Consider the following 22,211-nt stretch of genomic DNA (forward strand, 5'->3'; position numbering starts at 1 on the left):
GATTTGTTCCAAGATTGAGCTGGTTTGCAAGTTCCCTTGGACTGATCAGACTTTGCGGAGGGCTGCTGATGTTAGGGACGAAAATTAGGACCCTGTCCTTTAGCTTTATTTTTCTTATCCTGCAATAAAAAGGCACCCTTGCCCCCAGTGACCATGGATATAATAGAGTCTAGTCCTGGACCAAAAAGAACCTTCCCCTTAAATAGAAGGGAAAATCTAGATTTGGAAGTCATGTCAGCCGACTAAGACTTTAACCATAGAGCCCTACGGGCTAGAACAGAAAAGCCTGATATCTTAGCATTCAAGCGGATAATCTGCATATTTGCATCACAAATAACGAATTAGCAACCCTCAAGGCCTTAATTCTTTCCTGGATCTCATTGAGGGGAGTTTCCATCTCGATCATCTCTGACAGGGAGTCGCAGCAATCGCAGCAACCGCCGCTGCCGGCTGACACAAAAATCCTGTGTCCTGAAACATTTTTCTTAACAGAGTTTCCAGCTTCTTATCCATGGGCTCCTTAAACAACGAACTATTCTCAAGCGGGATAGTGGTGTGCTTAGCAAGCGTGTAGATAGCTCCAACCACCATAGGGACAGACCCCCACAACTCTAATTGGGAGTCAGGAAGGGGAACAATTTCTTAAAGGAAGAAGGGGAAAGAGAGGATCCAAGCCTTTCCCATTCATTCTTAATAATATTTGCCATCTTTATGGGAACCAGGAAAGCTTGTGGCACCACCCTGACCTCATAAACCTTATCAAGCTTAGGAATAAAAGGTTCCTCTGGTAACTTGGGTTCCGGAACCTATAACATAGCCAACACTTCCTTCAACAGAAAGCGTAAGTGCTCTATCCTAAATCTAAAGTCTGGTTCCTCCACAGCTGGAGGCCTAGAGGCAGCCGATTCCAACCCAGAAAGAGACTCCTCTGAAGTATCAGGGGCATCTTCATCGGCGGATAATCTACTATCAGATCAATCCAACAAGTTTGTAGATGACCCCTGGGAAGGATATCAGTATTTAACCTTTTGCTTGCGCTTAGCAGAGAAAACACTTCATCTCCTGTAAACCGCACGGTCGGGAAAGAGGAAGTTAATGAGGCCACTCCCGGTCACATGGAGTGCCATGCAGGACCGCCCCTGCTGCAGGAAGAAAGCGCGCCAAACTGAAAGGCTGCGCAGTTATCCAAAACTAAAGTAAAGCCTGAATGTTCCCAGATCTGCCAGAACCTCATCTCACACATGTCGCAGCATAAAACATAATAAAGCAAATGATGTATAAATCCCCCCTGTTCAATAATCCCCTTCCGGAGATATTAACCCTTGATTCCATACAGATTAAGGAGTCACACTGTGACCCTGTCTTCTTACGTTATCATATGAGATAAAATGAAACAAGCTTACCGGAATAATCGCTGTAGGACAGACAGCCTCTCAAGATTGACAGTCTTGTAGCATCGCACCTGACATGAACTTGAGTGATAGAAGCAGGCAGTGAAACACTGATTGCTTAGGAGTTGTTAATACGAGTCTGGATGGTTTCGCAGAAAGACTCTCCCTGCATCTCCAGACCCTAACATTTGTCAATGCTCTGAGAGGCTGCAAGACTACTTAAAACTCCAGTCCCATAGCAAAGAGTACTACACTCCATAAGAGTCTACTCGGAATCTTCCGACACTTCTCTGCCATCCTCCTGTGACGAAAGGCAAAGAATGACTGGGGGATGAGGGGAGTAGAGGGAGGTATTTAAGCCTTTGGCTGGGGTGTCTTTGCCTCCTCCTGGTGGCCAGGTTCTGTATTCCCACAAGTAAGGAATTAAGCCATGGACTCTCCTCATATTAAGATGGAAAAGGTTTGAATAAAACCCCAAACCTCTTTCTTCGATAGGCACCTGAAAAATAACTCCTAAGGAGGATAGATCTAAAATGCACCCTAGAAAAGAATCCCTTTCTTCTGGCCTGGTAGACAGATTCGAGAGTAGTAATCGGCCCCTTGGTGGATGACATTTGAAGCCTATCTTGTATCCCTGAAATACCACATCCAGGAACCACAGCATCCTTGAACCAGGCGTCTGAAAAAAGAGACAATCTGCCCCCTACACGATCTGATACCGGATTGGGGGCCACCCCTTCATGCCGATTTGTTTTTGGTGGGCTTCTTATTCCAGGACTGAGCCGGCTTCCAAGTACTCTTGGGTTGCTCGGGTTTGGATTGCTGTCGTTGGGATTTGTCAGAACGAAAATTAGAATATTGTCATCCCTTAGACTTGTTGTTCTTATCTTGTGGTAGCAAGGCACCCTTGCCTTCAGTAACCGTAGAAATAATGGAGTCCAGGCCTGGACCTTGAAGGGAAGAGAAAGGAGTCTGGACTTAGAAGTCCTATCCACAGACCAAGACTTCAACCAGAGCGCCCGGCAGGCTAGGACCGCAATGCCCGAGGCCTTCGCATTTAGGTGAATAATTTGCATGTTCACATCACAGAAAAAAGAATTAGCAATTCTCAGAGCTTTAATTCTTTCTTGAATATCCTCGAGGGGAGACTCCACCTCAATGAGTTCTGACAGAGTCGCACCAGTAGGTAGCCGCTTCCGCAACCGCGGCAACTGCAGCTGCCGATTGAAATGAAAATCCTGTATGTTAAAACATCTTTTCTCCCATTGGCTCTCTGAACGAAGAACTATCCTCAAGAGGTATAGTAGTACGTTTAGCAAGCGTAGAGATAGCACCATCCACCTTAGGAATGGAGCCCTACAAATCCAGTTGAGAGTCCGGGACCAGGAACAACTTTTTAAATTAAAAGTAGACAAGGGGGAAAAGGAAGAGCCAATTCTTTCCCATTCATTGTTAATAATGTTTGCCATCTTAACCGGCACAGGAAAATTCAATTAACTTTCCTGTCTTCGTTAATATTTGTCTAATTTAGGTATCATAGGTTCTTCAGGCAGCACAGCCTCTGGAACCTCTAACGTAGACAGAACATCCTTTAATATAAAACGCAAGTGCTCAATTTTAAATCTAAAGGACAGTTCCTTCATAGCAGGAGGCTTTGACGGTAAGGACTCCGACCCAGAAAGTTCACCCTCTGAAGCTACAGAAGTTAACTCATCGAATAGCTGGGACATAATAGCTAAATCCGATAAATATTTAGATGACTCCAGGTCAGAAGAGCTATGTTTAACCTTTCTCTTGCGTTTGTTAGAGCGAGGTAATGCACAGACACCGACGTTTGTAACGGTGCGACAAAGTCCGCAGGAAAAAGGACCTCTCCGGATGGAGGGTTATATGTGCTATGGGGAACTGCATGTGAAGTGGATAATGCAGAAAGGGTAGTAATCTCATGGGACGCTGAGTCCTGAGAGGTAGACTGCTCAGAGGGACTAAGAGCCTTAGCAGGCTTGTCTCCTTTCTTAGACTTTATAACGGTGTTAAGGCATGTGGAACATAATTGATTGGCCTTCTCACAATATAAACAGGTATGATTAAGTACAGAAGGAGTAACTTCTAAAATGTTAGAGTCCTCCATAGCTCAGGTTATACCCACAGAAGAACACAAATAAAAAAAAAATTATTATAGAAAACTGCACCTTTATACTCCCAATGGCTGGGACACTAACCACCCCAGCATCTATGACTAAGGCATAAAGCCGAAACGCATAAGATGCGCGTTTTATTTCAGCTCCATTGAAGGAGATTTATCGAAATAAAGGTTTTTGAATTTTTGTTGGAGTGCTGAATTTCTCTCTCTTTTTCAAGTTGCACTCACCACCTTCTAGACCCAGACAGTTAACAGAGGAAATGTTCTCCTCAGGTTCAAGTCTCAGCCGGAATGGAGGAAATGAACATAGACCACACCTGGTCCCATGGAGCACAAGACAGTACTTCCCCTGTTATTACAAGTACAGCAAATAATAGGAGCTGTGCAACACTTTCAAAAACAAAAGTGAAACTTAAAAAGTGAATCCTGTTTGTTCCAGCCAAAAACACACAGTTTATCAGCCCAGGAAAAAAATTACACAAAGCAGCATGTAAATAATACACTGAATAATTAACCCAAACTGTTCAATAAACCCCCTTCAGAGGATATTAACCCTGGATCCTATCAAGGTATAAAGGAGCCACACTGTGACCCTGTTATAGTGGTTTTATATGTAAAAATTTGAAACGATCTTACCTCAAGGATCCATGCTGTGGAACAGAACACAGCTTCTCAAGTGTGACAGTCTTATAGCAGCGCTCCTGACATGGACTTGACTGAGAGAAAGCAAGCAGTGAAACTAGTCATCACTGATTGCTTAGGAGCTGTTATCAGTAGTCTGGATGGTTTCGCAAAAAAACTTTTCTTGCATCTCCAGACTCTAACATTCATCAATACGCTCACTGAGAGCGTGACATGACTACTTAAAACTCCAGTCTTATCTCGAGGGGCAGATATCCTTTTTCAGGACTCTCCGAATCTTCTGACACTTCTTTGCCACCTCCTAACGTGACGAAAGGCAAAGATTGACTGGGGTAATGAGGAAGTGGGAGGGATATTTAAGCCTTTGGTTGGGGTGTCTTTGCCTCCTCCTGGTGGTCAGGTGTTGTATTTCCCAACAGTGAGGAATGAAGCCGTGGACTCTCTATCTTAGGAAGGAAATATATTTTAGAGAACTATCCACCGGGACAGAGATTGCCTCACTGTAGAATCCCATAGGATTCTATGAGACAGTTGAGTGAAATCTTGGTTCCATAGGAGTCCTGTTCATCTTGGCACGATTGACAATGGCATGGTGTAAAAGGAAGAACATCTAATGCTGTAATCATCAGACCAAACGCTTACATACATTGAGATACAGATGGGATGGAAATTTAGTGTAATCGTGAGCAAAATTACTAACGTTGATCCATTAGAGAAAGCTGCATAGTCATGAATCTATAATGTCTCCTAGAAAAGACACTTTATTAATAAGAAAGAACTCTTTACAATCAATTCTCTAATAACCGATTACTTGGCTTTTGAAGATTCAAACTATTTTAAAGTCTTTATCCACAGAGTCTAATGAGATTTGCTCAGACAAATTTTCACACCAGAGAGCAAACACAACTGCTACAGAAGAATGCTTGCTGAAAAAGGCCTTTTGGTGAAATGTTGCTAATTTCATGTCCATATTGTTCCTTAAAGATGCATTATCCTTTAAAGGAATAGTAGTTCATTTGGCTAAATCAAAACAGAATTATCCACCATTAGAAACATTTCCCAAAGATCTACATTAGAAGCCAGTAAAGGAAACAGGACCAGAGCAGCCTTAGACTGTTAGAATGCCTAATGTGATCCATTCATGAACTGTAAAGCTTAACTGGTAACTATTTTATTTTCTATTTTGCAGGATTGTTATCAATGGATCTACACTCTAAAACTAAAGGATAATGTAATGTAGTGGGTACAGTAATGAGCATATACAGACAAACACATAAATATAAGACCACCAAAGCAACTTTGTTTAAACACAACCGTAAAATATAAAGTTGCAATGACAGGGACTATAAGGTTTAAAGGGACATGAAACCCAAAAATGTTCTTTCATGATTCAGTTATAGAATACAATTGTAAACAACTTTCCAATGTACTTCAATTTATTTTGCTTCCCTCTCTTTTGCTGAATGGTTTATCTAGGAAGCTCAGGAGCAGCAAAGAACATAGGTTCTAGCTGCTGATTGGTTGCTGCATATATATACACTGATTGTCATTGGCTCACCCATATGTTCAGTCAGCAACCAGTAGTGCATTGCTGCTCCTTCAACAAAGCATACCAAGAGAACAAATAAAAATTAATAGGAGTAAACTAGAAATTCGCTTAAAATTGCATAATCTATCTGAATCATGAAAGAAAAATAAAAAATAATTGTGTTTCATATCCCTTTAAGTCCGAGAATATAGGAGAAAGGTGGAAGAAAAAACCCCTTTGTGAAAATTAAAATGATAACTGAGAAGAAATCTTACTACTTCCACATGAAGATGGCAAAGGCAGATATTGCTGGTCGCAGAGGACACTGGTGTGAAGAAACAACTGTTGTCGCAGAGAGAGAGCAACAGTTTTAAAATTAGAGGGAATCGCGAGGCAAGTAAATAACTGTAGTGCAGTCAAACTGTCTATAGAAAACTGTCTGTAAGGGTGCACAAACTAAAACGAGAGAACACTATAAATAACATGGCAGTAAATAATAAAACCCTATATAGTGTCATTATATATATATATATATATATATATATATATATATATATATATATATATATATATTAATAAAATACGGAAGATCAAGAAAAATAGAATAAAGGTTAAAGTATTAGAGAAGAAAAAGGATTCCTTAGCCAGCACATCTCATATAATACTCCATAATAATATCAGGCTAAGAGCATCCAGTAATCAAAAGGAACCAGACAAACACCAAAAAATCAGAATGTACTAGGTCAATCACAATGAAGTGAACCATTTATTGACTATATAAATATAACTATAACAACTATAACAACCACAATATTTATAAAAACATGACGTGTTTGTACATGTCTCGGGAAGGGCCGCCCGAGTAAACGGAGGAGGTTGCTGCTCTACACATGGCCTGGTAATTACTATAGCTAGCCAATAGAGGATTGGGACAGTCCGTCAGCATTCGGATCTTGGAGGAGTTCGTTACACACGGTGGAGTGGTGAGACTTTCAAAGAAAAGGCCCCTTAGATGAGAGTATATCTCTCTGTAGGAAATTGCCTAATACTGTTGATCCGCCGCTCCTAGTGTGCACAGCTATACTATCTCATCTATAGGATACACTACTATCGTTTGCTGTTTATATGTGTGTCACTGCATATGTTTATTTGAAATACCCAAACAACTGCTGACATATTCTGCACATGCATTACTTCATGCTGCTGAGCACTAACATTGAATACGCTTTATTGCTGTTGCTGCTGTATGTTTGGTGATCACAACTGGCATATTATTATATCTTTGAGCATTAACACTGCATGGATAACACTGCTGGATTGCATCTATCTCAAATACCTGCTTAATAACTGTTGCTATTGTGTGCTCTGTGACCACTATCTGCATTATCATATACTGCTGAGCATTAACATTGCATGGACATAACTGCTGGATTGCATTCATTCTTTATGCCTGCTTTATCTATGTGAATTTCTGCAGTTTTGTTTGCTTGAATGGCACACTACCATTTGTTACTACAATTCATTGTTTCAATCTATGCATTGACCATCTGACATTACACAGCTAATATTTACTATATCCTAACATTGCTGAAGGGCTGACCTAATCTTAATGATTCATTATTGCTACATTATGCAGTCTTTTTTCATGAGTTTAATATGTGTAATCATGACTGATTTAGCATTTTTGGTCCGCTGTTGAATTTTATTACCATGGCAATGGTTCATGTTTTTATAAATATTGTGGTTGTTTTAGTTATATTTATATAGTCAATAAATGGTTCACTTCATTGTGATTGACCTAGTGCATTCTGTTTTTTTTGGTGTTTGTCTGGTTCCTTTTGATTACTGGATGCTCTTAGCCTGATATTATTTTATGGAGTATTATATGAGATGTGCTGGCTAAGGAATCCTTTTTCTTCTCTAATACTTTAACCTTTATTCTATTTTTCTTGATCTTCAGTATTTTATTAATATTACATGCCGATTCCTCCCGTGCACCCTTTGACATTTGAATATTTTTGTCAGAGGTTTCTCTTTACTACAGTATTAATCCAGGTTTTTCTTAGAGCGAATTTGACCGATAATTATTTATTTTATGTATATATATATATACACACACACACACACACATATATATATATATATATATATATATATATATATATATATACACACACATACATACATATACACACACAAATATATACATATATGGGGAAAATGGTCCTCAAATCTGTGTGAGGCAAAGACTGGAATACTAGAGAGCTAGGAGGAATTACGTGCTCTTAGAGCTTTAAGAATCTTTGCCTCCTCCTAGTGGCCAGGAGTTGAATCCCAGGAGTAATGACTTGTGTACTCTCACCACCTTATGAAAGAAATAGGAACGTTAGGAGAGGTTTTTATTGACAAGCTATCACATTAACAATAGATTTGTATTTTATAGACCTAAGCAACATCGACAACCTAATGGCCACGTTAGCATTTATTTGTGAAGGTCATCTCCTCTTTCTTTGCCCCAATGTAGAGCATTCCAGAGCTAAGGGTACCATAAGAGGAACCAAATAGACAGAGGATTGCAATATCACAACAATTAACTGCTAAGGAGCATGAGGGGATAAAGGCCCGCTTGGAGTCATTACACTTCCATATAGTAAATAGATCATGTGAAGGATTAAGGGACATTAGACCCCTTATTGGAAAGGGGTATCTCCCCTCCTTCTAAAATAGGATCTCATGACCCTTTGTGTGGTTTATGTAGGAGTTACACCCTCATTCAAAAAAGGCTGCATAATAGCCCCTATACCCTCCATACAAAATATCCCTAGTACCATTTCCATCCTTTTCTATCTAGATCAGATAGTTAGAGATACATTATTTTTGGCTTTATAGTACTTCTATGTTTATATTTCAATAAGTTCACAAGCATGGAACACATATGCACAAGTTACCTCCCATTTCCATAATAAAAAGGACTTTCACCTCAAAAGAAATTTTGAAAAGCACGTGACAAGAGGTATGGTCTGTTTGTGATGTAACAACAAAAGCTGTAGAAATTTTAGCCAAACAGACTAATGAGGACCATTTTGTTTAGCAAAGCTACAATAAAATCTAATTTGGTCATGTTTACTGGCCTGTTTCATAGGCCAGATATATATTAAAAGTGCATGTCTGCTCTCTACTCTGTAAAGGAAATGGTATTTTCAGGACCTATGCACACCTGTGCCAGGAAGCAAACACCTCAAGCTTAAAAACACTAGTCAAACAAATTTGGCAGCATTTTAAGGTGCATGTATCTGTGCTGCAGAGGCTAGGAGAAACCCTACGTCAAATCAGATGCGACAAAACAGAATTAATCATTGCAATAATGATGCTCATGTGCAGGCCCTATCCCTTAACACTCACAATGCTAACTGTTAGGTGGGAATGTGTACATGACTCACAAATGTCACGTGCACCTAAAGTTGTGAATATAAAACTTGGTCACACCAAGAAATCTCTCCTATACTCTGAGCTCTGACCCTCCCTTGTCTCACCCCCCCTCCATATGTACCACTAGTACCTGAATGAGTTATAGAAACAATACGTCTCCTGGTTTCAAGTTGGTCCATACACTAAAACTTTATCATGTCACCATTCCAGTCTGACATAGCAACCAGAATTTTGTATTGTAATATTTGTAGCTTTTTTCAACAACAACAAAAACTGGTTTATGTATTGCATTCTAGAATTCACTCTTCATAAGATTTTTTACATATTTTTTTATTTTTAGCTTCAAAGAAAAAAAGAGGCAGAAAACAGTCACAATAACTTATATAAATAAAATAAAAAGCATTGGTATAAAAAAATTGGAGAGACGGAGAAACCCAACAAGGATTTTTTTCCTGGATAGCACCATATTAAGGGCAACAGCATTAAAAAAAAATAAAACAATTACACAATAAACCCATTAAAAATGGATAGTAAAAACAAAACTTAACATTACACAATTAAAAATATATAAAAGCAGAGCACAAGGAGAAACAAAAACATAACAGTTAAAAAAAACACCTTGAAGAACATCTGACCACACTCTTGGTTTATCAGGGGACTTCCAGATATGCAGAGGAAAAATGTTCAATTGTTCTGCCTTCAGACTTAAATATATGAAAAAATAGAAGCTAGAGAGTCCGGCTTTGGAATTGGAGATTTCCACACGTTGCTGGAAATGCATCAGAGGGAGGTGGCTAAGTGAGGTATTCCATTAACCCATGAATTCCCCTACATCAGTCGTCCTCTACTGAATTACATCAAATCTGCTGGTGGTAAATATGCATAGAAACGGAGCAACCCAAAAAGACACAAAGGGAAAAGAAAACAAGTAACAATGCCAAAATACACAGAAATGACGGAACTGAAAGGAGAGGTTTGGAACTCTCCACAAACTAGATAATGAGGCAGAGGTAAGACAGTTCTGCAGAGGTCCATGATAAGTTTATAGTCTGTTGCTAATACTTAGGAATTTTTGAGGCTGGGGTAAGAGAAGGTAACTCATAGGAGTAACCAACAGTGCCATTAAATGGATAAGGACGTTGAATAGCACCCACAGCCAACCAGCACTATTTACCTTTGTTTATAAAGTTGCTAGGTTAGCTGGTTGTGTAATGTATAGTTGAAGCACGGTAATACTCTTTTAGCCTTGGCTTCCGCAGGATGATAAACTGTCATATAAGGAATCGCTTAGGGATTCTGAATTTTCCAACCCGGTTTGGCCCTGTTCATTGTCTCGAGATTTAGCTTCACTTGTTCCTTCTTCTCCAACCTCAGAGGTGCTCGGAGTACGGCTGCTCACACAGCCAGGAAAGCAGAGGGAAGGGTGGGGATAGCCGGATACATCACATTCTCTGTCCCCTTCTGAAGGAACCTGCAGTGAAAGGAGAACGATTAAAGTATAGAAATGTAGGTCTCTATGATTCACATTAAAGCCAAACATGGCTACATTTCTGTAGAGCTATAAAATGTTGTGTTGTATAATAGTGGAGATCACTATCAATATAGATATATTTTCTTTGTATAGAGAAATTAACATAAAGAGGACAAATATACATTTGTACATATTTCACAATGTGAATACCAGCATAAAATAATCTTTCATCATCTTAAAAAAAAAAAAAAATCAATATGTTTCTCATTTTCCATTAAAAATTTTACATAACAAGGAAATAAAAAATAAAGCAACAAATAACAAAATCTGTTATTTATCAAAAAATTAAACCTTGTTGTTAAAAGGAACATTAAACACTATAACAATAAATCATTGCTTGAATGAAACATTCAGAGAAAAGATTAGCCTGAGAATAATTTGTACATGTATTTTTAAAAATGACGATATATTAGTTGATTAAATATTGAAAAACTAAGGGTAAAGTTAATGTCTATAAAGCAGTGGGCGCTGCCATATTGTAACTTATTTAACGTTTGATTTTGAAAAGGTAACCTATTTGGATTAATAGGTTATTATTTTTTTAGTTTTTCTTTGATGGTGTACTTCTTTACTGAAATCTGAATTCTTGCAAATTGAAGGTGTTAAACACAAGGTCTTTATACAGTACAATAACTTTGTTGATTAATCCTAAAGTTGAATATTAAGTTAGGCTCTTTTCCTTACCTCTTCGAGGTCATGTGATCTAGTCCTGAAGCAGTCTGAGGAGCTATTATTGACCTTGGCATTGGGGAAGGTCCAGTTTTTCCCCTGCTGAGTCCTCCCATGATCCTTGCTGGAGCCTGCTTTCAACAACACAAAACATTTTTACATGTACAGTATTTGCTGTGGATTCTCCTACAGCCTCTCACATCTATTCCAAATTTCTCAAAAGAATCACATTTAACAGAAATTCACATATGTTTAATAGTTATCTACCTGCTCAAGGAAAGAGGAATAGATCACAATATATCTCAATCTATGAGGAATTACAGGATTTACATTTTCCCAATGTGGAAAGACGCCATGTTCCAAAAATGAGCCATCTGAGAGATGGACTAAAGGGGGAAGTGGGGTTGAGATAAGCAAGGATCAGAGGATAGAGTAAGGGAAAAATGTCTGGTTGTGACCATACTGTTTTGCTGTGAATTCAAACACCTTACCAAGATCATTGTTCTGTGCTATCATGTTTGTTTCAAATGTAGGTATTGGGGGAAAAGGTATATTTATATTATCACTAAAACACAAACATTACAAATGTGTTGCCAACTGATTAGAAAAAACAAAATTTATGCTTACCTGATAAATTCCTTTCTCCTGTAGTGTGGTCAGTCCACGGGTCATCATTACTTCTGGGATATTAACTCCTCCCCAACAGGAAGTGCAAGAGGATTCACCCAGCAGAGCTGCTACATAGCTCATCCCCTCTACGTCACACCCAGTCATTCGACCAAGAACCAACGAGAAAGGAGAAGCCAAAGGGTGCAAGTGGTGACTGGAGTATAATTTAAAATTTTTTTTAGACCTGCCATAAAAAACAGGGCGGGCCGTGGACTGACCACACTACAGGAGAAAGGAATTTATCAGGTAAGCATAAATTTTGTTTTCTCCTGTTAAGTGTGGTCAGTCCACGGGTCATCATTACTTCTGGGATACCAATACCAAAGCTAAAGTACACGGATGACGGGAGGGACAGGCAGGCTCTTTATACGGAAGGAACCACTGCCTGAAGAACCTTTCTCCCAAAAACAGCCTCCGAAGAAGCAAAAGTGTCAAATTTGTAAAATTTGGAAAAAGTATGAAGAGAAGACCAAGTTGCAGCCTTGCAAATCTGTTCAACAGAAGCCTCATTCTTAAAGGCCCAAGTGGAAGCCACAGCTCTAGTAGAATGTGCTGTAATTCTTTCAGGAGGCTGCTGTCCAGCAGTCTCATAGGCTAACCGTATTATGCTACGAAGCCAAAAAGAGAGAGAGAGGTAGCCGAAGCTTTTTGACCTCTCCTCTGACCAGAATAAACGACAAACAGGGAAGACGTTTGTCGAAAATCCTTAGTTGCCTGTAGATAAAATTTCAGGGCACGGACTACATCTAGATTGTGTAGCAGACGTTCCTTCTTCGAAGAAGGATTAGGACACAAAGATGGAACAACAATCTCTTGATTGATATTCCTGTTAGTGACCACCTTAGGTAGGAACCCAGGTTTAGTACGCAGAACTACCTTGTCTGAATGAAAAATCAGATAAGGAGAATCACAATGTAAGGCAGATAACTCAGAGACTCTTCGAGCCGAGGAAATCGCCATTAAAAACATAACTTTCCAAGATAACAGCTTGATATCAATGGAATGAAGGGGTTCAAACGGAACACCCTGTAAAACATTAAGAACTAAGTTCAAACTCCATGGTGGAGCAACAGTTTTAAACACAGGCTTGATCCTAGCTAAAGCCTGACCAAAAGCTTGAACGTCCGGAACTTCTGACAGACGTTTGTGTAAAAGAATGGACAGAGCTGAAATCTGTCCCTTTAAGGAACTAGCGGATAAACCCTTTTCTAAACCTTCTTGTAGAAAAGACAATATCCTAGGAATCCTAACCTTACTCCATGAGTAACTCTTGGATTCGCACCAATATAAGTATTTGCGCCATATCTTATGGTAAATCTTTCTGGTAACAGGCTTCCTAGCCTGTATTAAGGTATCAATAACTGACTCAGAAAAACCACGTTTTGATAAAATCAAGCGTTCAATTTCCAAGCAGTCAGCTTCAGAGAAATTAGATTTTGATGTTTGAAGGGACCCTGGATCAGAAGGTCCTGTTTCAGAGGTAGAGACCAAGGTGGACAGGATGACATGTCCACTAGATCTGCATACCAAGTCCTGCGTGGCCATGCAGGCGCTATTAGAATCACTGATGCTCTCTCCTGTTTGATTCTGGCAATCAATCGAGGAAGCATGGGGAAGGGTGGAAACACATAAGCCATCCCGAAGGTCCAAGGTGCTGTCAAAGCATCTATCAGAACCGCTCCCGGATCCCTGGATCTGGACCCGTAACGAGGAAGCTTGGCGTTCTGTCGAGACGCCATGAGATCTATCTCTGGTTTGCCCCAACGTCGAAGTATTTGGGCAAAGACCTCCGGATGAAGTTCCCACTCCCCCGGATGAAAAGTCTGACGACTTAGGAAATCCGCCTCCCAGTTCTCCACTCCTGGGATGTGGATTGCTGACAGGTGGCAAGAGTGAGACTCTGCCCAGCGAATTATCTTTGATACTTCCATCATTGCTAGGGAGCTTCTTGTCCCTCCCTGATGGTTGATGTAAGCTACAGTCGTGATGTTGTCCGACTGAAACCTGATGAACCCCCGAGTTGTTAACTGGGGCCAAGCCAGAAGGGCATTGAGAACTGCTCTCAATTCCAGAATGTTTATTGGCAGGAGACTCTCCTCCTGATTCCATTGTCCCTGAGCCTTCAGAGAATTCCAGACAGCGCCCCAACCTAGTAGGCTGGCGTCTGTTGTTACAATTGTCCAGTCTGGCCTGCTGAATGGCATCCCCCTGGACAGATGTGGCCGAGAAAGCCACCATAGAAGAGAATTTCTGGTCTCTTGATCCAGATTCAGAGTAGGGGACAAGTCTGAGTAATCCCCATTCCACTGACTTAGCATGCACAATTGCAGCGGTCTGAGATGTAGGCGTGCAAAGGGTACTATGTCCATTGCCGCTACCATTAAGCCGATCACCTCCATGCATTGAGCTACTGACGGGTGTTGAATGGAATGAAGGACACGGCATGCATTTTGAAGCTTTGTTAACCTGTCTTCTGTCAGGTAAATCTTCATTTCTACAGAATCTATAAGAGTCCCCAAGAAGGGAACTCTTGTGAGTGGAAAGAGAGAACTCTTCTTTTCGTTCACCTTCCATCCATGCGACCTTAGAAATGCCAGTACTAACTCTGTATGAGACTTGGCAGTTTGAAAGCTTGAAGCTTGTATCAGAATGTCGTCTAGGTACGGAGCTACCGAAATTCCTCGCGGTCTTAGTACCGCCAGAAGAGCACCCAGAACCTTCGTGAAGATTCTTGGAGCCGTAGCCAATCCGAATGGAAGAGCTACAAACTGGTAATGCCTGTCTAGGAAGGCAAACCTTAGATACCGGTAATGATCTTTGTGAATCGGTATGTGAAGGTAAGCATCCTTTAAATCCACTGTGGTCATGTACTGACCCTTTTGGATCATGGGTAAGATTGTCCGAATAGTTTCCATTTTGAACGATGGAACTCTTAGGAATTTGTTTAGGATTTTTAAATCCAGGATTGGCCTGAAAGTTCCCTCTTTTTTGGGAACCACAGATTTGAGTAAAACCCTTGTCCTTGTTCCGACCGCGGAACCGGATGGATCACTCCCATTAGTAAAAGATCTTGTACACAGCGTAGAAACGCCTCTTTCTTTATTTGGTTTGTTGACAACCTTGACAGATGAAATCTCCCTTTTGGGGGAGAGGATTTGAAGTCCAGAAGGTATCCCTGAGATATGATCTCTAACGCCCAGGGATCCTGGACATCTCTTGCCAAAGCCTGGGCGAAGAGAGAAAGTCTGCCCCCCACTAGATCCGTTCCCGGATCGGGGGCCCTCAATTCATGCTGTCTTAGGGGCAGCAGCAGGTTTCCTGGCCTGCTTGCCCTTGTTCCAGGACTGGTTAGGTCTCCAGCCTTGTCTGTAGCGAGCAACAGCTCCTTCCTGTTTTGGTGCAGAGGAAGTTGATGCTGCTCCTGCTTTGAAATTCCGAAAGGAACGAAAATTAGACTGTCTAGCCTTAGGTTTGGCTCTGTCTTGAGGCAGGGCATGGCCCTTACCTCCTGTAATGTCAGCGATAATTTCTTTCAACCCGGGCCCGAATAAGGTCTGCCCTTTGAAAGGTATGTTAAGTAATTTAGATTTAGAAGTAACGTCAGCTGACCAGGATTTTAGCCACAGTGCTCTGCGTGCCTGAATGGCGAATCCGGAATTCTTGGCCGTAAGTTTAGTTAAATGTACTACGGCATCCGAAATAAATGAATTAGCTAGCTTAAGTGTCTTAAGCTTGTTTGAAATCTCATCTATAGTTATTGAGTCAAGAGTCTCTTCCAGGGACTCGGACCAAAAAGCGGCCGCGGCCGTGACAGACGCAATACATGCAAGGGGTTGCAATATAAAACCTTGTTGAACAAACATTTTCTTAAGGTAACCCTCTAATTTTTTATCCATTGGATCTAAAAAAGGCACAGCTATCCTCCACCGGGATAGTGGTACGCTTAGCCAGAGTAGAAACCGTTCCCTCCACCTTAGGGACCGTCTGCCATAAGTCCCGTGTGGTGGCGTCTATTGGAAACATTTTTCTAAACACAGGAGGGGGGGAAAAGGGTACACCGGGCCTATCCCACTCCTTAGCAATTATCTCTGTAAGCCTCTTAGGTATAGGAAATACGTCAGTACTCGCCGGTACCGCATAGTATCTATCCAGCCTACATAATTTCTCTGGGATTGCAACGGTGTTACAATCATTTAGAGCTGCTAAAACCTCCCCTAACAGTACACGGAGGTTTTCGAGTTTAAACTTAAAATTAGAAATGTCTGAATTCATTCTATTGGGATCAGAACCGTCACCTGCTGATTGAAGCTCTCCGTCCTCATGTTCAGCATACTGTGACGCAGTATCAGACATGGCCCTATTATCAACAGCGCACTCTGTTCTCACCCCAGAGTGATCACGCTTACCTCTTAGTTCTGGTAATTTAGCCAAAACTTCAGTCATAACATTAGCCATATCCTGTAATGTGATTTGTAATGGCCGCCCTGATGTACTCGGCGCTACAATATCACGCACCTCCCGAGCGGGAGATGCAGGTACTGACACGTGAGGCGAGTTAGTCGGCATAACTCTCCCCTCGTTGTTTGGTGAAATATGTTCAATTTGTACAGATTGACTTTTATTTAAAGTAGCATCAATGCAATTAGTACATAAATTTCTATTGGGCTCCACTTTGGCTTTAGCACATATAGCACAGAGATATTCCTCTGAATCAGACATGTTTAACACACTAGCAATTAAACTAGCAACTTGGAAATACTTTCCAAAGTAATTTACAAATAATATGAAAACGTACTGTGCCTTTAAGAAGCACAGAAAAAGGTTATGACAGTTGAGAACTAATAAACTGAGAAACTACAACATCAATCTTTTACGGTAAATACACAATTTTAGCAAAGGATTGCCCCCATTAGCAATGGATAACTAACCCTGATAGCAGAAAAAAAGTACAGAAATAAACCTTTTTTATCACAGTCAGCTACAACCTCACAGCTCTGCTGTGAGTGATTACCTCCCTCAAAATAAGTATTGAAGACCCCTGAGCTCTGTAGAGACGAACCGGATCATGCAGGGAAGACAAGAGACTTCTGACTGAATTTTTTGATGCGTAGCAAAAGCGCCAAAATAGGCCCCTCCCCCTCACACACAACAGTGAGGGAGATCAGTAAACTGTCTTAAATTAAATAAAACGACTGCCAAGTGGAAAAAAAACAGTGCCCAAAACATTTTTTCACCCAGTACCTCAGAAAATTAAACGATTTAACATGCCAGCAAAAAACGTTTAACATCAAATAAATGAAATGACATTAGAAAGCCTGTTGCTAGTCACTGCAAATTAGGCTAAAGTCTTATGCATACAGTATTATCCCAGTGAAGTGCCATTCCCCAGAATACTGAAGTGTAAAATATATATACATGACAGCCTGATACCAGTTGCTACTACTGCATTTAAGGCTGAGATTACATTATATCGGTATGGCAGAATTTTCTCAGTCAAATTCCATTGTCAGAAAATAATATGCTGCTACATACCTCTTTGCAGATTAACCTGCCCGCTGTCCCCTGATCTGAAGTTTACCTCTCCTCAGATGGCCGAGAACAGCAATATGATCTTAACTACGCCGGCTAAAATCATACAAAAAACTCAGGTAGATTCTTCTTCAAACTCTACCAGAGAAGGAACAACACACTCCGGTGCTGTTATAAAATAACAAACTTTTGATTGAAGGTATAAAACTAAGTATAATCACCACAGTCCTCTCACACATCCTATCTATTAGTTGGGTGCAAGAGAATGACTGGGTGTGACGTAGAGGGGAGGAGCTATGTAGCAGCTCTGCTGGGTGAATCCTCTTGCACTTCCTGTTGGGGAGGAGTTAATATCCCAGAAGTAATGATGACCCGTGGACTGACCACACTTAACAGGAGAAATAGACTTGTGAGTTTGTTTTACACACATGAACACAATAAGTCAAAATTGTAGTCCTGATAGAGGATACAAACCTTCTCTGTACATCCTGTGACCCACAGTAGGTTCCGGCTCTGTCAGCAGTGCATGGAATGCTGGAACACTTTGGTGTTGCCCAGATGGAAACATCTCCTCCATACTTCGCATGTCCCTTTCCAATGTCCTTGCTCTTCTTGGCACCTTGGGGAAGGCAGAAAACTTGCCCACTGGAAGCACAGAAGGCGACTCCAGCCTGGGCTTTAGCTTTGGAGCACTTTTGCTCGGAGTTCCACCACAGTAATCTGGGGGAGGAAACGTCCCAATGCCACTGTCCAAAGTCCTGGTTAATGAGTCACAAGCTGGTGGAAACAAAAACACAGCAGCACAGTTAGGGAGTAAGTGCCAAATAATTTAGATTTTTTTTTTCTAGAATGGCTAGTTTCACAGACAAGTAGCCAAGCCCTTGTTTTACATATTCCTATCATAGTCTTACAAACACTCCCATCAGTAAACTTCTCTACAGTTCAGAGTTCTCCGGCAATAGTTTTCTGTAAAAGGGGCATTTCATCAATATTGCTTTACAGATTTCTAAAACTTAATGGACAGTCCAGCTAAAACTGGAATCCACATGTATGCATTTCCGTTTTGAATAGAAAGATACATGTACCAGCAATAATGCTTCTAATAAAAGCTATAGCTGTTTCAAAAGTGTATTTAAGTATGCACCGTGCACCAGCATTTTAAACACAGCACTTGTTTAGAAAACTTAAGGTGTTTGTACCATCTGGTAATGACTCAATTTGTCAACTGCTGACATGAAACAAGCCTCACCGGTAAAATGCTGGTGCACTGGCAATATCCAGCTATTTTTTTACATACAGAAAACTCTAAAACAGTAATAATTTTTACTAGAAGCATTTTTGTCAATACATGTATGTTGCAAATATGTTTCTATTCAAATCTGTAATTCATCTATGTGCATTTAATTTTTTCCCCGGAATGTCTCTTGAAACATATCCTAGTCTAAGGATTGAAAACACATTGTTCCTAATTTTCCTTGTCCGCCTCTCTGCAAAGTAATTTTTTTTTGCTTAGTTTGACAAGTGGACAGTACAGCCAATATGAACTGCACCTCCCGCACTATGTATATCTATAGCAGTGTAGACTCGCACTACTGCTGAACTGATGCATCACTTGGTTGCAGCGAAAAATTATGCTTTAGTCTAATAGCAGAGTTGTGCGTTTGTCTAGAAACAAACAATATATGGCCAAAAGTATGTGGGCACCCCTACTAATTATTAAAGGGATAGTAAACCCCCAAATTTTCTTTTATGATTCAGATAGAATATCAAATTTTAAACAACTTTCCAATTTACCTCTATTATCAAATGTGCGTCATTCTCTTGTTATCCATTGCTGAAGGGACAGCATTGCACTACAGGAAGCTGAACACATCTAATTATCCAATTAGAAGAGACAAATGTGTGCAGGCACCAATTAGCAGCAGCTCCCACTAGTGTAGGATATGTGCGTATTCATTTTTAACAAGGGATACTAAGAGAACAAAGCACATTTGAAAATAGAAGTGAATTTAAAAGTGTCTTAAAATTACATGCTCTATCTAAATTATGCAAGTTTAATCTTTCCTATCTCTTTAAAGGACCAGTCAATACAGTAGATTTGCATAATCAACAAAAGCATGATAAGAAGACAATACAATAGCACTTAGTCTGAACTTCAAATGAGTAGCAGATTTTTGTTAAATAAATTGCAAAGTTATGTCTATTTCCACTTCCCCTGTACCATGTGACAGCCATCAGCCAATCACAAATGCATATACATATATGCAGTGAATTCTTGCACATGCTCAGTAGGAGATGGTGACTCAAAAAGTGTAAATATAAAAAGACTGTGCACATTTTGTTAATTGAAGTAAATTGGAAAGTTGTTTTAAATTGCATGCTGTATCTGAATCTTGAAGTTTAATTTTGACTTGAGTGTTCCTTTAAGTATAGGTGTTTCAGCCACAGCAGTACAATAAGTCTTACAGAGAAGCTCAGTGACTTTAAAATGTGGCACATATACCCCTACTAGATCTGTCTGTGTGTAAATCTACCTACCCACAGACATGGTGCTATGAAAATACAGTGACACACCTGCAAAGTGTTGAGGGGTGACAGACTCAGAAAGCCTCTCATCAGGAGGAAGAACTTCTCTGTTCTGGTGAAAATAGAAGAAAAAAGTGATTAAAATATGTATTTTACTAAAAGAGAGGCAAATGTGTAAACCAGGCTACAATGCAACACCCTTTACCTGCTCCAGGCTCTTCTGTTCACAGTGTTGCACATGAGTGACCATCCCATTTCTAGGAGTGCGGAAGGGACGAGCATCTTTGTTTTCTGGAGATAATCTGGGATATTCCCTTAATGGTGTTTTCACTTCCAGACGGCCATCAAGTGGGGCTTCTTTTCCATCCACCCTAGGAAATACAACAGCAGGATTGGTAAGGTAGACTATCCAGACTTCTATACCACTGATGGTCTGCATCTGTATGAGGAAGCTGTCTGGCTGAGTGTCTCACAGTGGATGGGAGCTGACAGGAATACCAAAGTGTTATATATATAGAGATCTAGATGTAAAGAACTTCATTACAATAGGAAATGCATTTAGTAAAATGTACCACCTCCTCTATACACTGACTGTACCTATTTATTCTACTCTTCACTTTCATAATTACTCAAGGGACTACTGAAGGGATAAGGCACACACTACAATACCACAACTACTCACCATACTATTGATTTACTTCCTGTGTCTACAGCTCTCTCCAGAGCTATTTTCTTATTGTAACTCTTTACAGGTGCCAGTTGGCGAAGCTCTGCATTTTCATATTGCGCACTTGGAGCTCAGGTATTCTTGCACTCTGTGACAGAAGTGGTCATCATTCACAGATCAGTGATGTTGTCATTGTTTCCTCAGCTTCAACTCATGTTAGCACAACCAATACAGAGTGGGACATTCTACGTTTTTTCCCTTCAGTTTTTAAACACAGTTCTAAAATTGCATAACATATAGAAATGCTACATAATCAATAAAGAGCAATGCAGCCGCTGAAAACGCGTAAAGCCGCCAACATAATTGATTTGTGAACACGCACCATTTCTGACACTAAGGTTTAAGAATACTTAAGCTGCAAGATGGCAGTGCCCAGTATGAAGATGTGGAGCTTGACCAACCAGCACCAGGAAGAAGTTGGAATAAGAAATGTTTTGAAGAGGGCTGAAGGCACTAGGGGGAAAAACAAACAAAAAACAACATCTTACTGTTGTTGCACCCAGCTGTCTAATGTTCCTTTAGTATGAAGAAAACCAGCTATATCTACTTCACTTTGCAAAAAGAACCCAAACTATTAAAATAGATAAAATGTTGTCTCTGGTGGGTATGAGATACATTAAACATGCAATCTATATGCATTACTTACACTGTATTTATTTAATGAAAGATACACAAAGACAAAAATTCCACCCCCCTCGGGAGCGGGTGACTGTCTCCACATACAGGAGATTTACATTTCTAGCTGTGTACAGTCATTTACATATGGTCACTGATTAGCCACAATATAGACAGTTACTTTACAGGGCAATATATTATATATATATAAAAGTTCAACAGTGTCAAACTGATCAGATGGCAGAAGTTGATGCAGCCTCATACTATGGACTGTGATTTTTATGCTATAAAGAAGAAAATCAAATGGTAAGTTTATAGTTTGGGCTATGGATTTATATTTGCTACTGGCAAATTAACACGGTTTGTACTTTAATAAAGTGAACTCTCCATTACCCCCATTAAGAGGTATGGAATATATTTGGTGTAGGGTTGATTTTTATAGCAGCCTTAACTATTCCAGTGAACCGGGATTTGGAGGAAAAAAGAGACAAACTGTTAAAGTTGGTTTAAAATGCTAGTGGCTTTATAAATGGTGTATTATCTGTATTGTAAATATATCCAATTGCCGGAAAAAAAAAGGACCCCAATACAGTCAATATATTGGATTTCCACCTCTGACTAGAAAGCAAAGCCTTGCTACTTTTCTTCCTGAATACAGTTTAGATACAGGCTGCCGCTTTCATAATTTGTAACACTCATAAGATATATTTAATTTGTTTGTAGCATCTAAATCTTTTGTGCTAAAGGACCACAGGCTAAAGTTGCCCTTTACTAAATCTCAAGATGCAGCTTATTTACTTTATAAAAATACC

At 40.1% G+C, this 22,211-nt stretch overlaps 1 protein-coding gene across 7 annotated transcripts in view; it reads right to left on the bottom strand.

Moving 5' to 3' along the window:
* Window positions 1–9,442: 9,442 nt before the first annotated feature.
* NCKAP5L (NCK associated protein 5 like) overlaps window positions 9,443–22,211 on the bottom strand; it is a 235,375-nt gene continuing 222,606 nt past the window's right edge. For 6 of the 7 annotated variants that reach the window (XM_053708047.1, XM_053708046.1, XM_053708051.1 and 3 more), the window contains 5 exons: window positions 20,263–20,428; window positions 20,106–20,169; window positions 18,006–18,308; window positions 11,349–11,467; window positions 9,443–10,604 (listed from right to left, as the gene is read on the bottom strand). In XM_053708047.1, the coding sequence (XP_053564022.1) occupies window positions 10,374–10,604; window positions 11,349–11,467; window positions 18,006–18,308; window positions 20,106–20,169; window positions 20,263–20,428 (883 nt within the window). In that variant the 3' untranslated portion in view covers window positions 9,443–10,373. The remainder of the gene's footprint in view (window positions 10,605–11,348; window positions 11,468–18,005; window positions 18,309–20,105; window positions 20,170–20,262; window positions 20,429–22,211) is intronic. The other variant, XM_053708052.1, reaches the window with a different exon arrangement.

This window comes from Bombina bombina, chromosome 3 (genome assembly GCF_027579735.1).
Source record: "Bombina bombina isolate aBomBom1 chromosome 3, aBomBom1.pri, whole genome shotgun sequence".
Taxonomy (NCBI): domain Eukaryota; kingdom Metazoa; phylum Chordata; class Amphibia; order Anura; family Bombinatoridae; genus Bombina; species Bombina bombina.